This window comes from Danio rerio, chromosome 8, assembly GCF_049306965.1.
Source record: "Danio rerio strain Tuebingen ecotype United States chromosome 8, GRCz12tu, whole genome shotgun sequence".
Classification (NCBI taxonomy): Eukaryota; Metazoa; Chordata; class Actinopteri; order Cypriniformes; family Danionidae; genus Danio; species Danio rerio.
The window spans coordinates 24,289,169-24,305,371 of record NC_133183.1 but is presented as its reverse complement, the minus strand read 5'-3'; the positions used below and the strand labels follow the sequence as shown (position 1 = coordinate 24,305,371).

The 16,203-nt window shown below is 36.1% G+C and overlaps 2 protein-coding genes across 5 annotated transcripts in view; one reads left to right on the top strand and one right to left on the bottom strand.

Moving 5' to 3' along the window:
* The window catches only part of LOC798191 (tumor necrosis factor receptor superfamily member 14-like), a 42,355-nt gene extending 28,370 nt beyond the window's left edge, over nucleotides 1-13,985 (bottom strand). For 2 of the 4 annotated variants that reach the window (XM_021478552.3, XM_073910350.1), the window contains exons 1-4: nucleotides 13,798-13,985; nucleotides 1,678-2,311; nucleotides 548-673; nucleotides 292-447 (exon numbers count right to left, since the gene is read on the bottom strand). In XM_021478552.3, coding sequence (XP_021334227.3) covers nucleotides 292-447; nucleotides 548-673; nucleotides 1,678-1,804 — 409 coding nt within the window. In that variant the 5' untranslated portion in view covers nucleotides 1,805-2,311; nucleotides 13,798-13,985. Of the gene's footprint in view, nucleotides 1-291; nucleotides 448-547; nucleotides 674-1,677; nucleotides 2,312-11,910; nucleotides 12,101-13,797 lie in introns of those variants that run through there. The other 2 variants (XM_073910349.1, XM_073910351.1) reach the window with 1 other exon arrangement.
* Nucleotides 12,631-15,093, top strand: si:dkey-23c22.6 (the record flags this gene model as incomplete). The annotated part of the gene is made up of 5 exons (XM_073910885.1): nucleotides 12,631-12,757; nucleotides 12,861-13,016; nucleotides 13,124-13,208; nucleotides 13,284-13,392; nucleotides 15,088-15,093. Coding segments are annotated over 5 exons (483 nt in total), but the record flags the coding sequence as incomplete, so codon positions are not given.
* Nucleotides 15,094-16,203: the final 1,110 nt, after the last annotated feature.

Here is a 16,203-nt window from a genome sequence, read left to right as displayed (position 1 = left end):
TCCATTACACTGTGTCTGTTACTACATTTATCTACATTTTACTATAACATTAAAAGACTGTTATATTATTATATTTATACTATTACTGCCAATGCAAATATACTGCACTATACTCATACTGTGAATTAGGTATACATGCAGTGTCTCTGATGTGAACTTACTATTATTATCTTTTGTATGTACTGCAAGAGCTATCATATAATGAAGCTTAGTCTAACTTGATTTGACATTTTTACTAAAGCTATTTCATGTTTAACTGATTGACTACTGTAAGTAATTACAGGTACAGACCTGCTTGTTTGATATATTGTCCAGGTTGACATCTAGAGTGTTTTAGTGCAAAACTACAGCCATCCTTTTTTTGGTGAATACAGTAGAATCCTGCTAGTGGCTCACAGACAGTATTTGAAGATCGTGTGCAGGTCTTCTTTACTCTCAGACCACTGGCTGTAAAAATATATATATTTGATTTATATAAATTACATAAATAAAAGTGACATACTAGATTTTTTTTACTTGCAGAGTTTGTTTTGGAGAACATTCTCACCTGCGCCACAAGGCGTGCAACGAAAGCACGTGTATAAACCATTGGGTTCGTCAGTGTATGTTAATGGAGGACATGGAACACAAGTAGTGACAGTATCAATAGTACAACGCCAGTAAACACGGTTTCCTGCAAACATAAACATTTTTGAAAAGACACGTCATAAAAGGGTAACACATGAAAACAACTCTTAGTCATACATCATAGGTTTGTAACAATTATAATTAAATAAGCATATGAGCTTACTTGATGCTTACTATGTGATTACTGTCTATTAAAGGTGTAATGGCACACAAAGGTCATGGTTTGATATGCACCTTAGTTTTGGCCATCACAGTTCGAACGATACAACAGGAATAGCAGCAAATCTCCAGTGCTTGCTTTTTCTGTTAATTTAGTATTTTAGTATTAATTCTGCTAATTGTGTATTAAATTCAGTAAGCTTCAAAACTGAAATATCTTTTAATGGAAATGCTAGCGCTGTGTCCATAGGTAACAGCAGGTGCAGCAGACAACTGTTCAACATTATGTGAGCACAGAGAAGGAACTCACTTACTCGCAGACTGACTCACATGCACACAGGATGAGACAGTATCGTATATTCTCATTGTTTGATGGACGTGTGTGACTTAAACACTTGTGTCTTTTTCAGCACTGAACAAGTAAAATTATTTCAGCTTTTACCCCAGCAGCGTTCATTTGTCAGCCTGTGAGTTCCAGAGCAGTGGACAAATCAGAAGAACTCAGAGGTGGGACAAGTGTTGAGATTCTCTTTATGGTAAAAGTTGGCATTACAACTGCAACATGGCAGAACCACTCCTGAGTCAAGTACATACTTTGTGAAAGACTCCTTCGTTGTTGCACTTCTGAGGTTTGTCTAGCTCTAGTGACTGCTTATCTTTACTGACTATATCCATGAACAGAACTAATACATATACCATTACACCCCTACTGTCTTTTTTTGGGGTTCTTATTAGGATGTCTTGGTTACAAAGCATAAATGATGACTTTTTAAAATACACTGTAAAGTTTATTGAGTTAATTACACTAAATTGTGTTTGCTTTTAAGTGGAATTCTTTTAACTTTGTTACTGATTCAGGCAGAAGCTAATATTTAAGAATATATACTGTACCTGGTGCACACATGGGGCAGCATTCTCCATTTATCTCATATTCTGCACGAGCACAAGCACTGAAACACAGCTCCAAATTCAAAGTGACCACAGCAGCAATAAATAAGAAAAATCCAAACTTAAACATATTCAAATAAACTAGACCAATAGTATCTGGATGCAGCCTTAATGATGCAAGCTAAGACTGCATCACTCAGCGATGCAATGTCAGACACAATGCACTCAATGGAGTGAGTGACGTCACTGTGACGGGTAGGGTTAGGGGTGGGGTTAGGTGAGCGGATTAAAAAGCATTAAATGCAGCTCAGATTGCACTGCACTGAGTCTGCAGCCAGACCCCTCTCAACTAGACAGCTGTTTTTTAGTCCATTAGAAAGACCAGCCAAACATTTAATCACCAGACTTCATAAATTCTATGACTTTTCAACACATAAGATGAGGAACTTGATTTTAGACATATGGGAAATTTTCATTACTTCTACCAATGGTAGAAAAAATAAAGAGTTTTCTTCTGCAAAAATGCGGTGGTTTCTTGCAGACAGCTGCATATTTCCTGACAGTTACAGTAGATTCAATTTCTCTTCGAAGGTTTCCTCTTGAAACAGTTGAGTATGCATCTTCTAACTGGAAGGATCTGAAATTACAAAATTACAATAAGTGAGTTTCATGCTAACATAAACATAAAAAAAAATCTAATCAATAATACATCATTGTCTTGTTCAAATTTTACCAAACCAATACATTTTACCAAAGGCATAAAAGTTCCAAGTCCAGAATGATTTGTAGAAAACAAAAATACACACATCAGAAATAAAAACATTCTGACTCTGAGGTGCTTTACTTTCATCAGTTTCACTGGTGTACACTAGTTGGCTTTAAGTATATATCCAGCAATTACATTTATAAGGTAACAAAATAAGCATGTAAGTAATTTGATTAATGTGTAAAATATTTTCTTTTTTCACAATGACTAAAATGACTCTGGAAAGTACCTTGAATCCCAGAAATTAAACATTAACCTCAGGAATTGTAAACATGAAATAAAATACACCAGCGTTACATTCAGCTTTGTGGTCATCTGTCTTAGGGGCTAAAATTCCAAGGCATTCCAACAGCTTCATTCATACTAGAATAAATGTAAAACAATATTTCCCCTAACACATGTAGTCACATACTAAAATCACATGTGAAATTAGTGACACAAAAATGCTTTACCTTGACTTAACCGTGCTTCACCATATTTTTACGTGATTCACTGTGACACATGAAACTCATGTGGTTTATTGATACGGGTTTTTTTTTTATAAGTATCACATTATATTAGATATGTTTTTTGTCCGCACATGTGGAAATTCCTTGTTGGCCTCACAAATGCACTTAACATCACAAAATTAGATGCATATAACATTGAAATAATATACCAATGAATGTCACAATATAACATTTTAACTACTACAGTATATGGTCATCATTGAATAGAGTAATGGCAGACGGTTTAAAAGGTTTCTTTAAAAATATTTGCTGTCACTATGGTCTGTATCATTTACAAAGAAAAGCATTTCAAATTCATAAAAAAGAGGGTCAGTAGAGTCATGAACAATTTACAAGGCTTTCCATCTAGTCTGGTTTGTATACAGATCACAAGCTGGTTCTATATATACTTTATCCCTGTTTTTATTTAAAAAAATCAAATTTTTGCCTCTGTAAACTACTCATTGGTTAAAAAAATTTAATTACAGACAACAGCTGACGGTAGAGTAAACTTAATTTTCACCTCAAAATGTTGATATCAGTGTCAGAATTTGACAGTTATCATCAAATATAGTAATCTATAAAAATACATGTGACTAAGACTTGTAACACATGTAAGGGTAGAGTTGCAATTATATATTTGATTTATTACAACTACAATCAACAAGAAGTACATTTCACTTTCACCATGGGTTAAAAGCAAATAGAAAACGTTTGGTCATGCGGTGACTAAAATTATTTACCCCATTTCATTTTTGCTATTCTCTACACACCTATGCTGCAATGGTTTGGAATATTCATTTTGATATTCACTGTGTACCACAATATTACATTTCAGACATTCGGAAATAAATATTAGCAATTCAGTGACTCAGAAAACAAAGCAACAATCATACAGGAATAATTAAGACAATAAAATTGTATAATTAAAATCTTAAATAGTTTTTGAAAGAACTAAGCTTCTTATGCTCACTAGTCAGCATGTTTAAAAACACGCAAAGTGCCATACAAAAGGTTATACAAAAATACATCCAAAGGGATTATAAAAGGATGGAATAAAATCCACAATAAATCATGAGGTACCCCCAATCTAGTGATTTTGGTACAACAGGTTTTATTGTTTGTTTGTTTGTTTTTGTTTTAAGGATTATATTGCTCATTATATACACAACATGATCATGTTGGCTGGAAAACTATTATTTTGTCAATATGCTTGTTAATTTGCTTTAAGTAGACTGCTACAGGCACATGTTTAATTTACTCTTGGCTCTTTATAACTTATAACCTGCCAAATGACCTTCATTTGTTTTATTAATTGAAGATCTTGAAATTAAAGTCATTATGGCTCATTACAGATACATAGCATTAATAGTCAGACAATGAGAAAAAAGTTAATTTGTATTAAAACATTGTTTTATCACTGCCCTCTGAATCATCATCAAATTAAAAGGGGAGGTACCTAGAGATTCCCACTCCTAGTCAAAAATAATTAAGTAGGCTGCAATGATTAATAAGAACTAGGCAGAATGGACAAACACAAAATAATAAAAATATCCAAAAGCATATCCCAAACACAGAAATCAATGAAGTCAGGAAAAAGTAACAACAAAAGTCACAACAAACAAGGATGCCTCAATTCTCTGATTTAATGCATCACAGTTCACACTTAGATATGCTTGACACTATTAGCAGGTTTGGCATGGTAGAGAACTCTGAGCTTGGAGTTAATTGAGCCCAGGGCTCCTGCCTGATCAATAGGCATAAAAGGGTGTCCGAGATCAGGTAGGTATGGAGAGCTCCCCCTGGTAAAGGGAGTAAAAGGAGGAGATAGGATGGAGGGAGGTGGGGGGTGGTCTCTTCATTGTATAAGCTTGAATCAATCTGATTGGATTACTGCTGATTATGGATGAGAGGCCAGCCACAATCAACCCTCTAATGTGCTACTCTCAAAATTAGTTTGTAAAACTTCACTTAATGAATCGTAAAGGTCTTATTATGTTGCATTTCTGTTGCAGAAAGTGTTAAAGATATTGTTCAGCATTTATAAGAGACATGAAAGTTACCAAGAATAAACATAACTTTTTGGGTTCGGTTCATATTCATAGAGCTAATATTCCATTCCAGAGATGTAGACTTAGTTTCTTTTTATTTATTTTCACTGTACCATATTTTTGTAAATCTAATCAGAGTATACTTATTTTTCAATACCTAAGCCTATAATCTGTAGAAATAAATTCACAAAATAAAAATGCAGAACAATTTTGTAATACAGTTGATCAAGCAGAATTTGACAACAATTGTTTTCTTTATTTAACATTTATCACCAAACAGATGAAGACTACTTTTTATTTTGATTGTAATTTATTTGCAGTGTTAAAATAATACTTATGTTTAAGTCTGGGGGTAAGGTAAAACAGGAATAAGCAACAAATCTCCAGTACTTTCTTTTTCTGTTTTATTTGAACAGGCAAATTGTTTTGTCACAATCAGCTACAGAACTTAAGAGCTGCAAGTGTTGTACAATTTACATCTTGTGATGTTGCTAAAGTACAAACTAAACACAATAATAAAAAATAAAACTTTAGAATTAGGGAACGGTGTATTAAACTATCAAAGATTAAGCTCAGTCCTCTCCTAAAACAACAGAAAAACAATATTTGTGTATTATATTCCAGGTTTCAGTAAGTTTTTAAACAGAAATCTCTTTTGATTAAAATGAAGCACTGTGTACATCCATAACCAGGTGCAGCTGACAACAACTGTTCAATGTCATGTGTGTAGAGAGGGGAGTCACACATGCACACAAGATGAGTATCATATTTAGATTGCTTGACAGATGTGCGTGACCATTATACACTCGTGTCATGCAGCATTATGCTTTTTAGATGCCTTCTAAAATGATAAAACAATTTCAACTTTGACCCACAGCAGCACTCATTTGTCATTGTGTCAGTTCTAAAGAATTGAAAGTACCAGATAAACTCTGAGGCAGAACAAGTGTTGAGTGAGATAATAAAACAGAAACAAGCTTGTGAACTGTCAATACTTCACAATCGCCATTTGCTAGCCATGCAAAAATGAGTGACCACACATGAAGTAACCGTAGATAGAACAGACAGATTGGCCCACAGTCACTATTTAAATGAGAGCTCCATCTGTTGTCTTGGCACATACTGTGATACAATATTATATTATTACAGTTTGAATAATTATTTTCCATAATAATAAAATTGTGAGTAGCACAATCGCCTCACAGCAAGAAGGTCCCTGGTTCGAGCTGGGTCAGTTGGCGTTTCTGTGTGGAGTTTGCATGTTCTCCCCATGTTTGCGTGGGTTTCCTCTGGGTGCTACAGTTCCCCCACAAGTCCAAACTCCAAAGACATGCGCTATAGGTGAATAAGGTAAAACTAAATTGTCAGTAGTGTATGAGTGTGTATGAATATTTCCCTATGATGGGTTTCAGCTACAAGGGCATCCACTGTGTAAAACATATGCTGCATAAGTTGGCAGTTAATTCCACTGTGGCGCCCCCAAATTAATAAAGAAATTATGCCAAAAAGAAAATGAATGAATGAATAACTGTGGTGGCTCAGTGGTTAGTGCTGTAGCCTCACAGCAAGAAGAACGCTGGGCAGTTGCCATTTCTGCATGTTCTCCCTGTGTTTGCGAGAGTTTCCTCTAAGTGCTCTGGTTTTCCCCACAGTCCAAAGACATGCAGTATAGGTGAATTCATTTTTTTTATTTTCTGCTTAATCCCTTTATTAATCTGGGGTCGCCACAGCGGAATGAACTGCCAACCTATCCAGCACACGTGTTACGCAGCAGATGTCCTAATTCACACTTGTACACTACGGACAATTTTAGCTTACCCCATTCACTTATACATGTCTTTGGACTGTGGGGGACACCGGAGCACTCAGAGAAAACTCACGCGAGAACATGCAAACTCCACACAGAAATGCCAGCAACCAGCCTCAAACCAGCAACCTTCTTGCTGTGAGGCGACAGCACTACCTACTGCGCCACCACCCTTATATATTATATTCATTATTTTAAATTATATTTTGTTGATTAATACTTAAATGTAAAAAATGTTACTAAATATTCTTAAAAAGATTTTATTTTTACTTGCAATAAGTCTGGTGCAAGGTTTAATATGTGTTAGTTGAGAATGTTATTTCCCTTTAAGAGGGCGCACCGGAAAGCAAGAAAAAAAGGAAAAAAGGGAAGGGAAAGAAAAAGTTCAGGGTTGCAATGCTGTTGTAATGATGTTTGTGAATACTATTGTCGATGCTCCAGATTAAAGGAAAAAGAAACAAATTATCACCCAGGTAACCCATGTTCATTATGATACGTTGAAGAGACTGGTGTAGAAACAGTAAGTAATAAGGGTTACATTAAGGAGGTAAAACTGGGATTGTACCAGACACAGACATTACTCCAGTTATTTTTCAATTTAATAAAATTGTATTTATGTTTACTGTATTTTTATTAAATTGATCCAGCTCCAGTGATCATAAGAGATGTCAATACAAACTAAAAAAATGTATTTCAATTAATAATGTTCAAATTATTTAAAACTTTTGACAAGTTGCATATAAATACTTCTTTACAACGTCTGGAATGCAATAATGTATTTTGTTTATCCTGACACCATTTGACCAGAAACAGATGTCCCAATATCATCGTATTGTAATTAAGACGATTAGATTTACAAATTGCACACAGGCAAAAAACCTAATAGTCCAAGACTGGGGAGTTTTTGTAACATTTTTTTGTACATTTCTCTCGATGTCTTAGAGATCCTGTAATCCAGTGTTCAAAATGTGATTCAAACTACAGTAGTTACAAGTATCTGCTATTAAATAGCAAAATTACTATGTTTCAAACAGGAGAAGTGAAATGTTACAAATCACTCCATAGTCAGGGTTAGTTGCAAAACACCCTGGGGTGAGATGTAACATTATACTTTATAACATTATTATGAGAATTATGACAATAATGGATTTAACAGTTTTTTTTATTCAAAAATGAGTTTTTAGTGTAATTCCAGTGTAATTGGTGTGTGGCTTCATGTTACAAATCCAAATAAAATGTGCAAACTGCATCAGTTTCAACAATTGGAGCACTATTTGAGTGTACAGCTTCATCAGTCCACAGAGAATAGGGGTCTATTCTTGGTACCTCACTTAAACAATCTCAAACAATTTGGCAGATCCCGGATGTTTTAATCTTGATAACTGATCTCTGGCTAACTTAATTGTTCATTTTTTTAAGTATCTGTTGTAAATATTACTCAAAGTATGAGTAAAAAGTATCCCTTTTAAAAGTACTCATGAGTAGCGAGTATTACGTTGTGAAAAGCTGATGTGTTTACATGTAATTTGTGGATCTGTGTAAACGTAACACAACGTCATAGGACGTTAATATTAGGTTAGATTTAGGTTGTGATGTCAAGTGGCCAAAACTCAATGTCTAGCCAGCGTCTAAGGATAACATTATTTTGATGTCTAATATCAACGTTAAATGACGTTGATATTTGGTTGATTTTAGGTTGTGTTAGAAAGTGACCAAAATCCAACGTCGAGCCAACATCTTAAACCAACATCATATTGACGCCAAATACTTATATTTGTTCATCAGGTATGGCAACCAAAATCCAACATCTGATAGACGTCAGAGAGGTAACGTTCACACAACTTCAAGCTGTGACATCATTAGACGTTGATATTTGGTTGGTTTTTGGTTGGACATTGACGTTGGTCTGACATTGAGTTCTGACGTCAACCCGATTTTTATATCAGTTTAATTCACCTTTATTTGTATAGCGCTTTTACAATGTAAATTGTGTCAAAGCAGCTTTACATAGAAGATCATAGTATATACCAAACAAAATGCAACATCCCCACGACATTGGGGTACAACTTCAATCTGACATCATGTTGATATCTTGTGCTTGCTGGGTGTTTAAGGCCATTTCGGTCCCCATACAGTAAACATCTGTCATTTTCTCATCAGTGACTTGCATCTAAACAGTCTCTGGGTCAATTTAAAAATTTTGGACATTTTCTTGGATACTTTTATTGCTTCCAAACAGTTTGCTACATTTATAAATTGCCGTGTCTTGAGGAAGTTCATTTTGAGGTGATTTACTTTCTCTGTGTGATTTGATTGGACAGTTATTAAATAACTGATTTTTCTAATCCCCATAGACAAGAAAAAATAAAGTAGTGACTGCAGAATGAAGGAAAGTAGTGGAGTAAAAGTACAGATACTACACTAAAAATGTAGTCAAGTGAGAGTAAAAGTACACATTTTTAAAACTACTCAGTAAATTACAATTCCTGAGAAAGTTATTAATTACAGTAATTTGAGTATTTGTAATTAGTTACATACACCACTGACTGGTATTACGCTGTAAAAAGCTAATGCATTTACATGTAATTTGTGGATGTGTGTAACCGTAACATTCTGTAGTGCATTTAGTTATTGCCCAGCAGGCACACAACATCATAATTTTACAGTTTTTTCTCAGTCGCTTGGTGAATTTCTCACAACACTATTTACATTTGCACAACAGTTAATGCATTTGTTAAAACAATTAATACAAACTGCAAAACCTAGTTGATAACCTGCAAAAGCATGTCACTTGCTGAAAATGGGTAGCTCTTTCCTCAAAAGCAAGTATTTGTCAATGAAAGTGTCAGTGTCACCAAGATGAAAAGTCCTGACACCATTGTTTATGAACAAGATAGTCCTCTTTTGCAATTTTACAGTTTTTCTCAGTCGCTTTGGTGCATTTCTCACAACACTATTTACATTTACACAACAGGTAATGCATTTCTCAAAACAATTAGTCATTTGTGCACATCATAGTAGCAGTTTCTCATTTTTTCCAACTAATTGCAAATGCTTTCGGACCTGCAGCACCGCTCATTTGTCATACTGTCAGTTCCAGAGAAGTGGAACAATGAGATAACACACGACTAGTGTTTCTGTTTACGGGATAGGAAGTTGGCATGACCACGGCAACATTGCAAAACCATGTTTGAGATTACACAACCTAATCTTGTATTGATGAAATAAGCCTGCTCCCCAGCTGGTTTGAGCTTTTGCGCTACCAGACCTGTTACTATGCTGTTACAACAAGTTCCTTTTCCTCCTGCTTAGTCCCTTGTTTATCAGGGGTCACTACAGCGTAATGAACTGCCAACTATTCCAGCATATGATTTTGCAGTGGATACCCTTCCGGCTGCAATTCAGTACTGAAAAACACCCATATACTGTCGCATTTACACACACACTTATACCCCACAACCAATTTTGTAATCTGTATACTGCATGTCTTTGTACTGTGGGGGAAACCAGAGCACCCAGAGGGAACCCACACAAACACGAGGAGAACATGCAAACTCTACACAGAAATGTCAACCGGCCCAGCCGGGACTTAAACTAGTGACCTCTGAACCATCCTGCCACCTTATAATAACAATTCTCAGATAAATTTTGAAGAACGAAACTATAAATTAGGTCAAATCATCAATTGCCAAATTGAGATAAATGAGTAATCCACGTACAAAGAACAAACCCCAGGTCAAACACTGAACCCGATGTACTTTGGCTTTGAGGTTTCTTTTTTCATACTGAAATTAAAACATAAACAGGCCTACAGTTAAATTTGCATGGAGTTATAGTAACATTTCACTGATGTTACAAGTAACCAAGTGTTTTGATGGTACAAATGACCCAGAGTCTTGTAGCTATGAATTTTCTTACAGCTATCAGCTGTATATCTTACAGCTATCAGCTACAACATTAGCACCAACAACATGCTTTAAACATATCTACACAGACACACAATTGACATAATTTTACTACAAATCAGGCATTGTTAAACAAAAAATAAATGAAGTAAAAGATATTATACTGTTATTATTCTTCTTAGCTCAAATGGAGTTTTTCCTCTAACTTCAGCTTTGTCTGCAAAAGGACTCTATTTTTTATGTAGAATAAGGACTGTGAGGATTTGTGAGGTGAATCAACTGATTTGTTCAAGTCTCTGATTGCAGAGATTCAAATTTTTACAGAACCTGCGTTACAACCTATCCCCAGCTCCACCCTGAGGTTGGAATGCTTTTTAAAGGCAAAAGGACAACCTTATAAAATTCATTTAACGAGATAGAATTGTCTGGAGCACCTTAATTACTGTAGGGCACTGTTGGCACTTAAAACTGAAATATTATTATTCAATTATGACAAAGAAAACAATCTTTAAAAAATATTTAAAAAAACAAGTCTATAAAGACTAATTGTTTGAATTAATCTAAATAACTAAACAACACAGTTAAAATCTAACAATTTATGACCTGTAAATATTCATCTTTCATTATAAAGATTATAGTTTGTCCCTCTGAAGCAGTGATGATACGTTTAAGACAAATCTCTCTTGTAGTAAATCATTTTTTTTTCCTTGGAATGTAAGAACACTTTAGAATGAGAAGCTTACATCTAGGTAAAATAATGTAAATAATCTTTTCAAATATTTGTGTGATACATAAATGAAGGGGAAAATGTGAGAAAATAACATTTAGGAGATTTAGCGGATCTGTACAGTATGCTTATGGCAAAGAGATATTGCTCATGATTGAAGATTGAATCTTGTAGAATTATTTTTTCTCCTTTGCGTTACTGTGCGTTTTGGTTCTGTCGATGTAATTCGCAGATTATCCCTAAAACACGTATGTTACGTATGCTACGACATACCTATACACGTATGCTACGGCGCTGACGCATAGCCCTTCGCCGTGGCCATCGCCGTCACTGACGTGCACCTCTCAAAAAATTTAACTACACGTCGCAACGACGCGTAGCGTCCGCCATAGGGCAGGACCGAGAGCCGCGCGAATGGCGCTACGCCGCGCGGGCGATTGTTTACGAGTACCGTGAAGGAGCTCCGGATGGAAAGTTTTGTTTTGTGTTTACCTCATAGTTAAAGTTGCTGCACGTCCGACGGTTGCTGCCTCAAAATGAGCGAGTTTGAGCCACTTGTACATCCCGGTGTTACACCATATTCGGAAGTGTTCAGGAAAAGCAAAAAAGTAGCAAAGAAACTCGACACAGAGGAACATTTACACCTAACTGCCAACTAGCGTTTCGGAAGTGTTAATGCAGCCCAACAGAGACAGCGCGCAGAAGTATAAATGCACAGCCACGCGCGTTGCATGCGCCGTTGGTTACGCCGGTCTCCTGACGCAGAAGTATAAATCAGGCTTGCACATCTCATCTCCGTTTTGCAACGACGGACCAATGCGTCAGACTTAATGGAACTAAGGGGTGGGGTTAGGTGAGCGCATCGAGGCAGTAGTTACTATGCTCTGCTGGGCACGTCTATAAAGAATAGACTCCATAAGAAAAATATGTATCTATTTTTGACGCAAGCATATGAAACATCTTTAATAAGAACATGATCCTTTATATTTCAAAATCTTAAAGTTTATTTCTCATTTAGGTTCAAAACGCACAGATAACATAAAATTTGCATCCACTGTATAGACAGCATTTACACCTGTTAAAGTATGACTAGAAATACTTAAATGTCATTTAGTTTGTAAATCTACAGCAAGTGCCTTAATCATGTATTTACTGTGATGGTTAAATGTATAGTGTTCCCACAGCTGAACAACTTGATTTTACATTTTTTAAGGCTCAATTGTTCGCAGTGACTGCAGTGGTGATTTAAGCACCACATGTAAACCCTGTCCTTCAGGAACATTCATGAATGAACCAAATGGACTTCATAACTGTTTCCCTTGCAGAAACTGTGCTGAAGGTGCGTTCCTGTTGCCAATTTTTTGTTATCACCACGTATGCGACATCATGTATGAGTAATTTTCTAATTTCATTTTTGAGTGCCATTATATGTGTTGTTTTAGATCATGGACTTTATATCAAGAGTAAATGCACAACAATGCAAGACAGCATCTGTGATGTGCTTGATGATCATTACTGCATTGAGTTCTTAAATCAGCAGTGCAGTCGTGCGATAAGACACAGTGTTTGCAAAGCAGGACAAGAAACAAAAACACAAGGTACTATTTAACAAAACTTCAGTTAATTGTATCATTGTGATTCATTGTTTAAGAGGTAGTTTAGGCAAAATAGGGGAAAAAATGCTTAACAAAGGTACTGCTTACAGGAACAAAGACCACAGATACAGTTTGTGTGGACTGCACATATGGGTTTTATTCTCCATCAGGTCTGAAATGTATCAAATGGTTAAAGTATGTACAATGTCATTTGTACTACTTTGTATAAGTTGTGTTATCTGTTTTAATAAATATAACTGTTTATCTTAGTTGCACAGCTTTAAATGAAATGCAGACAGAAGATGGCAGCTCTGTAAAAGATGTCACATGCAGACCTACGCGGGGAAGATATGGTCTATTATGTGGTGTTAGGCTTAAGGTACATTAAGCTTCAACAGCTCAAATAGGACACCTAAAATGTGAAATGAGAGAGAGAAAGAGAAAGAGAAAGAGAAAGAGAGAGAGAGAGAGAGAGAGAGAGAGATGATTTTTCTTTTTTTTATTTAGTTACTTGGACTAAGTTACGTTAGGAGGGGGTTAACCTCGAAATGAATGTTGGAGCAGTTAGTCTCCCCTGAAATTGCCCTGATATCTAGGGACAGAGCAGTAAAGGTTAATACACTTTACATTAGGCTATTAGTTTGTACACTAGGCTAATGCTTAAAACAGCTGCTTCAGAATTAAATTTGATTAATTTGAATTAATTTAAATTTGAAATTTGATTCGAATTGATTACAGTCAAATACAGTCACGACAGACAGACAGAACGTAGAAACTGTCTCACCGTCTGAAGGTTGTAAACAATGTCAAATTCCAGATTCCTCAATTCCGCTTCTGTGTTTCCAGGATCCTTTTATAATGAATTTTGAATCACCGACTGAAAAAAACTGGAAAAAAAGTTTCAAAAATCGATTTAAACAGCAGGCATAATGCAATCCCTTATGGCTGTCGGAGTACTTTCGATTTCGCAACATCTGATCTCTGAGAGCAGAACCATATGAATCACGTGACTCAAAAAGTGAAAAAAAAAAAAAAAAAACTTTCACAGCAGATACAAAGTATTCCATTGTTATTAATATCCCTGCTAAAAAATCCAGCTTAAACCAGCCTAGGCTGGTTGGCTGGTTTTAGCTGGTCGACCAGGCTGGTTTTAGAGGGGTTTTGGCCACTTCCAGGCTGGTTTCCAGCCATTTCCAGCCTGGTTTTAGCTGGTCAGGCTGGAAAATGACCAGCTAAATCCAGTTAAAACCAGCTTGACTAGCCTGGTTTAAGCTGGACATAGCTGGTTTTGGCTGGGCTCCCAGCCTGGCTAGGCTGGTCAAGCTGGTTTTAGCTGGATTTAGCTGGTCATTTTCCAGCCTGACCAGCTAAAACCAGGCTGGAAATGGCTGGAAACCAGCCTGGAAGTAGCCAAAACCCCTCTAAAACCAGCCTGATTGACCAGCTAAAACCAGCCAACCAGCCTAGGCTGGTTTAAGCTGGATTTTTCAGCAGGGATGCTGGTCATGAGCTTTAATCTGTCAGATTTGCGTAAGCTTTACTTTAATTACGCTTCAACTCTTTAACCAGTTGAGTTCTCCCTTTGGCATAAACCTGAGTCCATCAACTAAAAGGGATAGTACATGAAAATTAAAACTACGCTGAGTACGTTTGCAACAAGTAGTTGCAGGTTTTAGATGACAAATCTACTACAGGGTGCTGTGTACGTTTTTGTGAATCTGTAATACGTTAGGATCAGTTTTGTTATACGTGTCCTTTTTAACAAATCAGTTTTATGCACATCCACAAGAAGGCAGGGCTTGTCATACAGATCGTCCTGATAAGCCTGGTTCACACTGTGTGACTTTTAATTAGTCTAAATGATTGTAGCATGTCAGACTGAACAACAGAGATTGAATGCAGTGATTGACTATCCTGAGTTCTGAAATGATACTTTACAGCAAACATAAACAATCTGTAACAGTATTTTGCTCACATTGTCTCTCAATAATACAATCAGGGGGAAAATCTGACATTTTGCAATGGTGTCTTGCAGTTGACTATATGTTACATTTATTTTATGTAATCTCTACAGAAATAAAGGTAAAAACCCTGTCACTGCAGTACCGTTTTAGTCTCACTATATATATAAGGGAAAAAACGAGTGCTGTGCTCCAGTTCAGGTCTAGTCAGACTGTGGGTTGTTAGGACTGTATTCCGCAGCCAACTAAAACCATAATTTAAAAGCATTTATTTTAGCTTGCATTGCAAGAGCATGAAAAATGTGGTATTTCATAACTTCCCCAGTCAAATACAGTTTTTTTTCATGTTATAAAATCTATTTTGATTTAAATACTATTATAAATAGCATCCTGTTGTTTTGCATTCTGTAAAATTCTGTAAACATTTCGTAATACTTGTGGATTAACTGTAAATCCTTTACAAATTAATGTATTTTTCCCTTTTTCCCTCACAATGGACATATAGGCATCATCGAGAAACAAAAACATTTTAAAGTTTCTTATAGCACTTTCAAAGCATGGTTCTTTATTAAACCTTTTGAAAATTGTTTTGTTTAGCAATTAAAAGTGGTTCAGATATTATTTAAAGAGCCCATATTATGGGTTTTTGAAAATTCCCCTCCATGTAGAGTGTAACACAGCTCTAAGTGAAGTGAAGTATCCAGCTAAGGCTTAAATCTGTGAGTGTACAGTGTTTAAAACGGTTGATTCATCTATAAAAGAGTCGACTCATAGTGCTTCAAACGAGTCGCCTTGATACCGATTCATTAGGTGTTTCGCCATGACGTACGAACGAAACCAAGTTATTCACGTGCACGCGCAAACCCGGGAGATTTCAAACCTGAGGCCCCACCCTCTGACGCAGAAACCCAGATACACACACACACCCACAAACACACGCACACAAACATGCCGGTCGATTGAAGTCACACTGCAGATGGACATTATCGATTCTCTACCCAGAGATGAAACCTCAGCATTATAACCAAGCAGTTGGAAACTTCTGGAAACTACAGGCTACAAAGAATACTTCATCTGCGTTTGTTAAAGTAAGGATCAGTAAAGAGTAACTTACTAATGGACGTCAGGATGAGTTTCTTCCTCCATTTCTCAAGTACGTGCGATTAAAGTTGCCTCGTTGACTCTAGCTTGCAAATGTATTTAGTTGTGATTTGTTACTTGTAACCGCG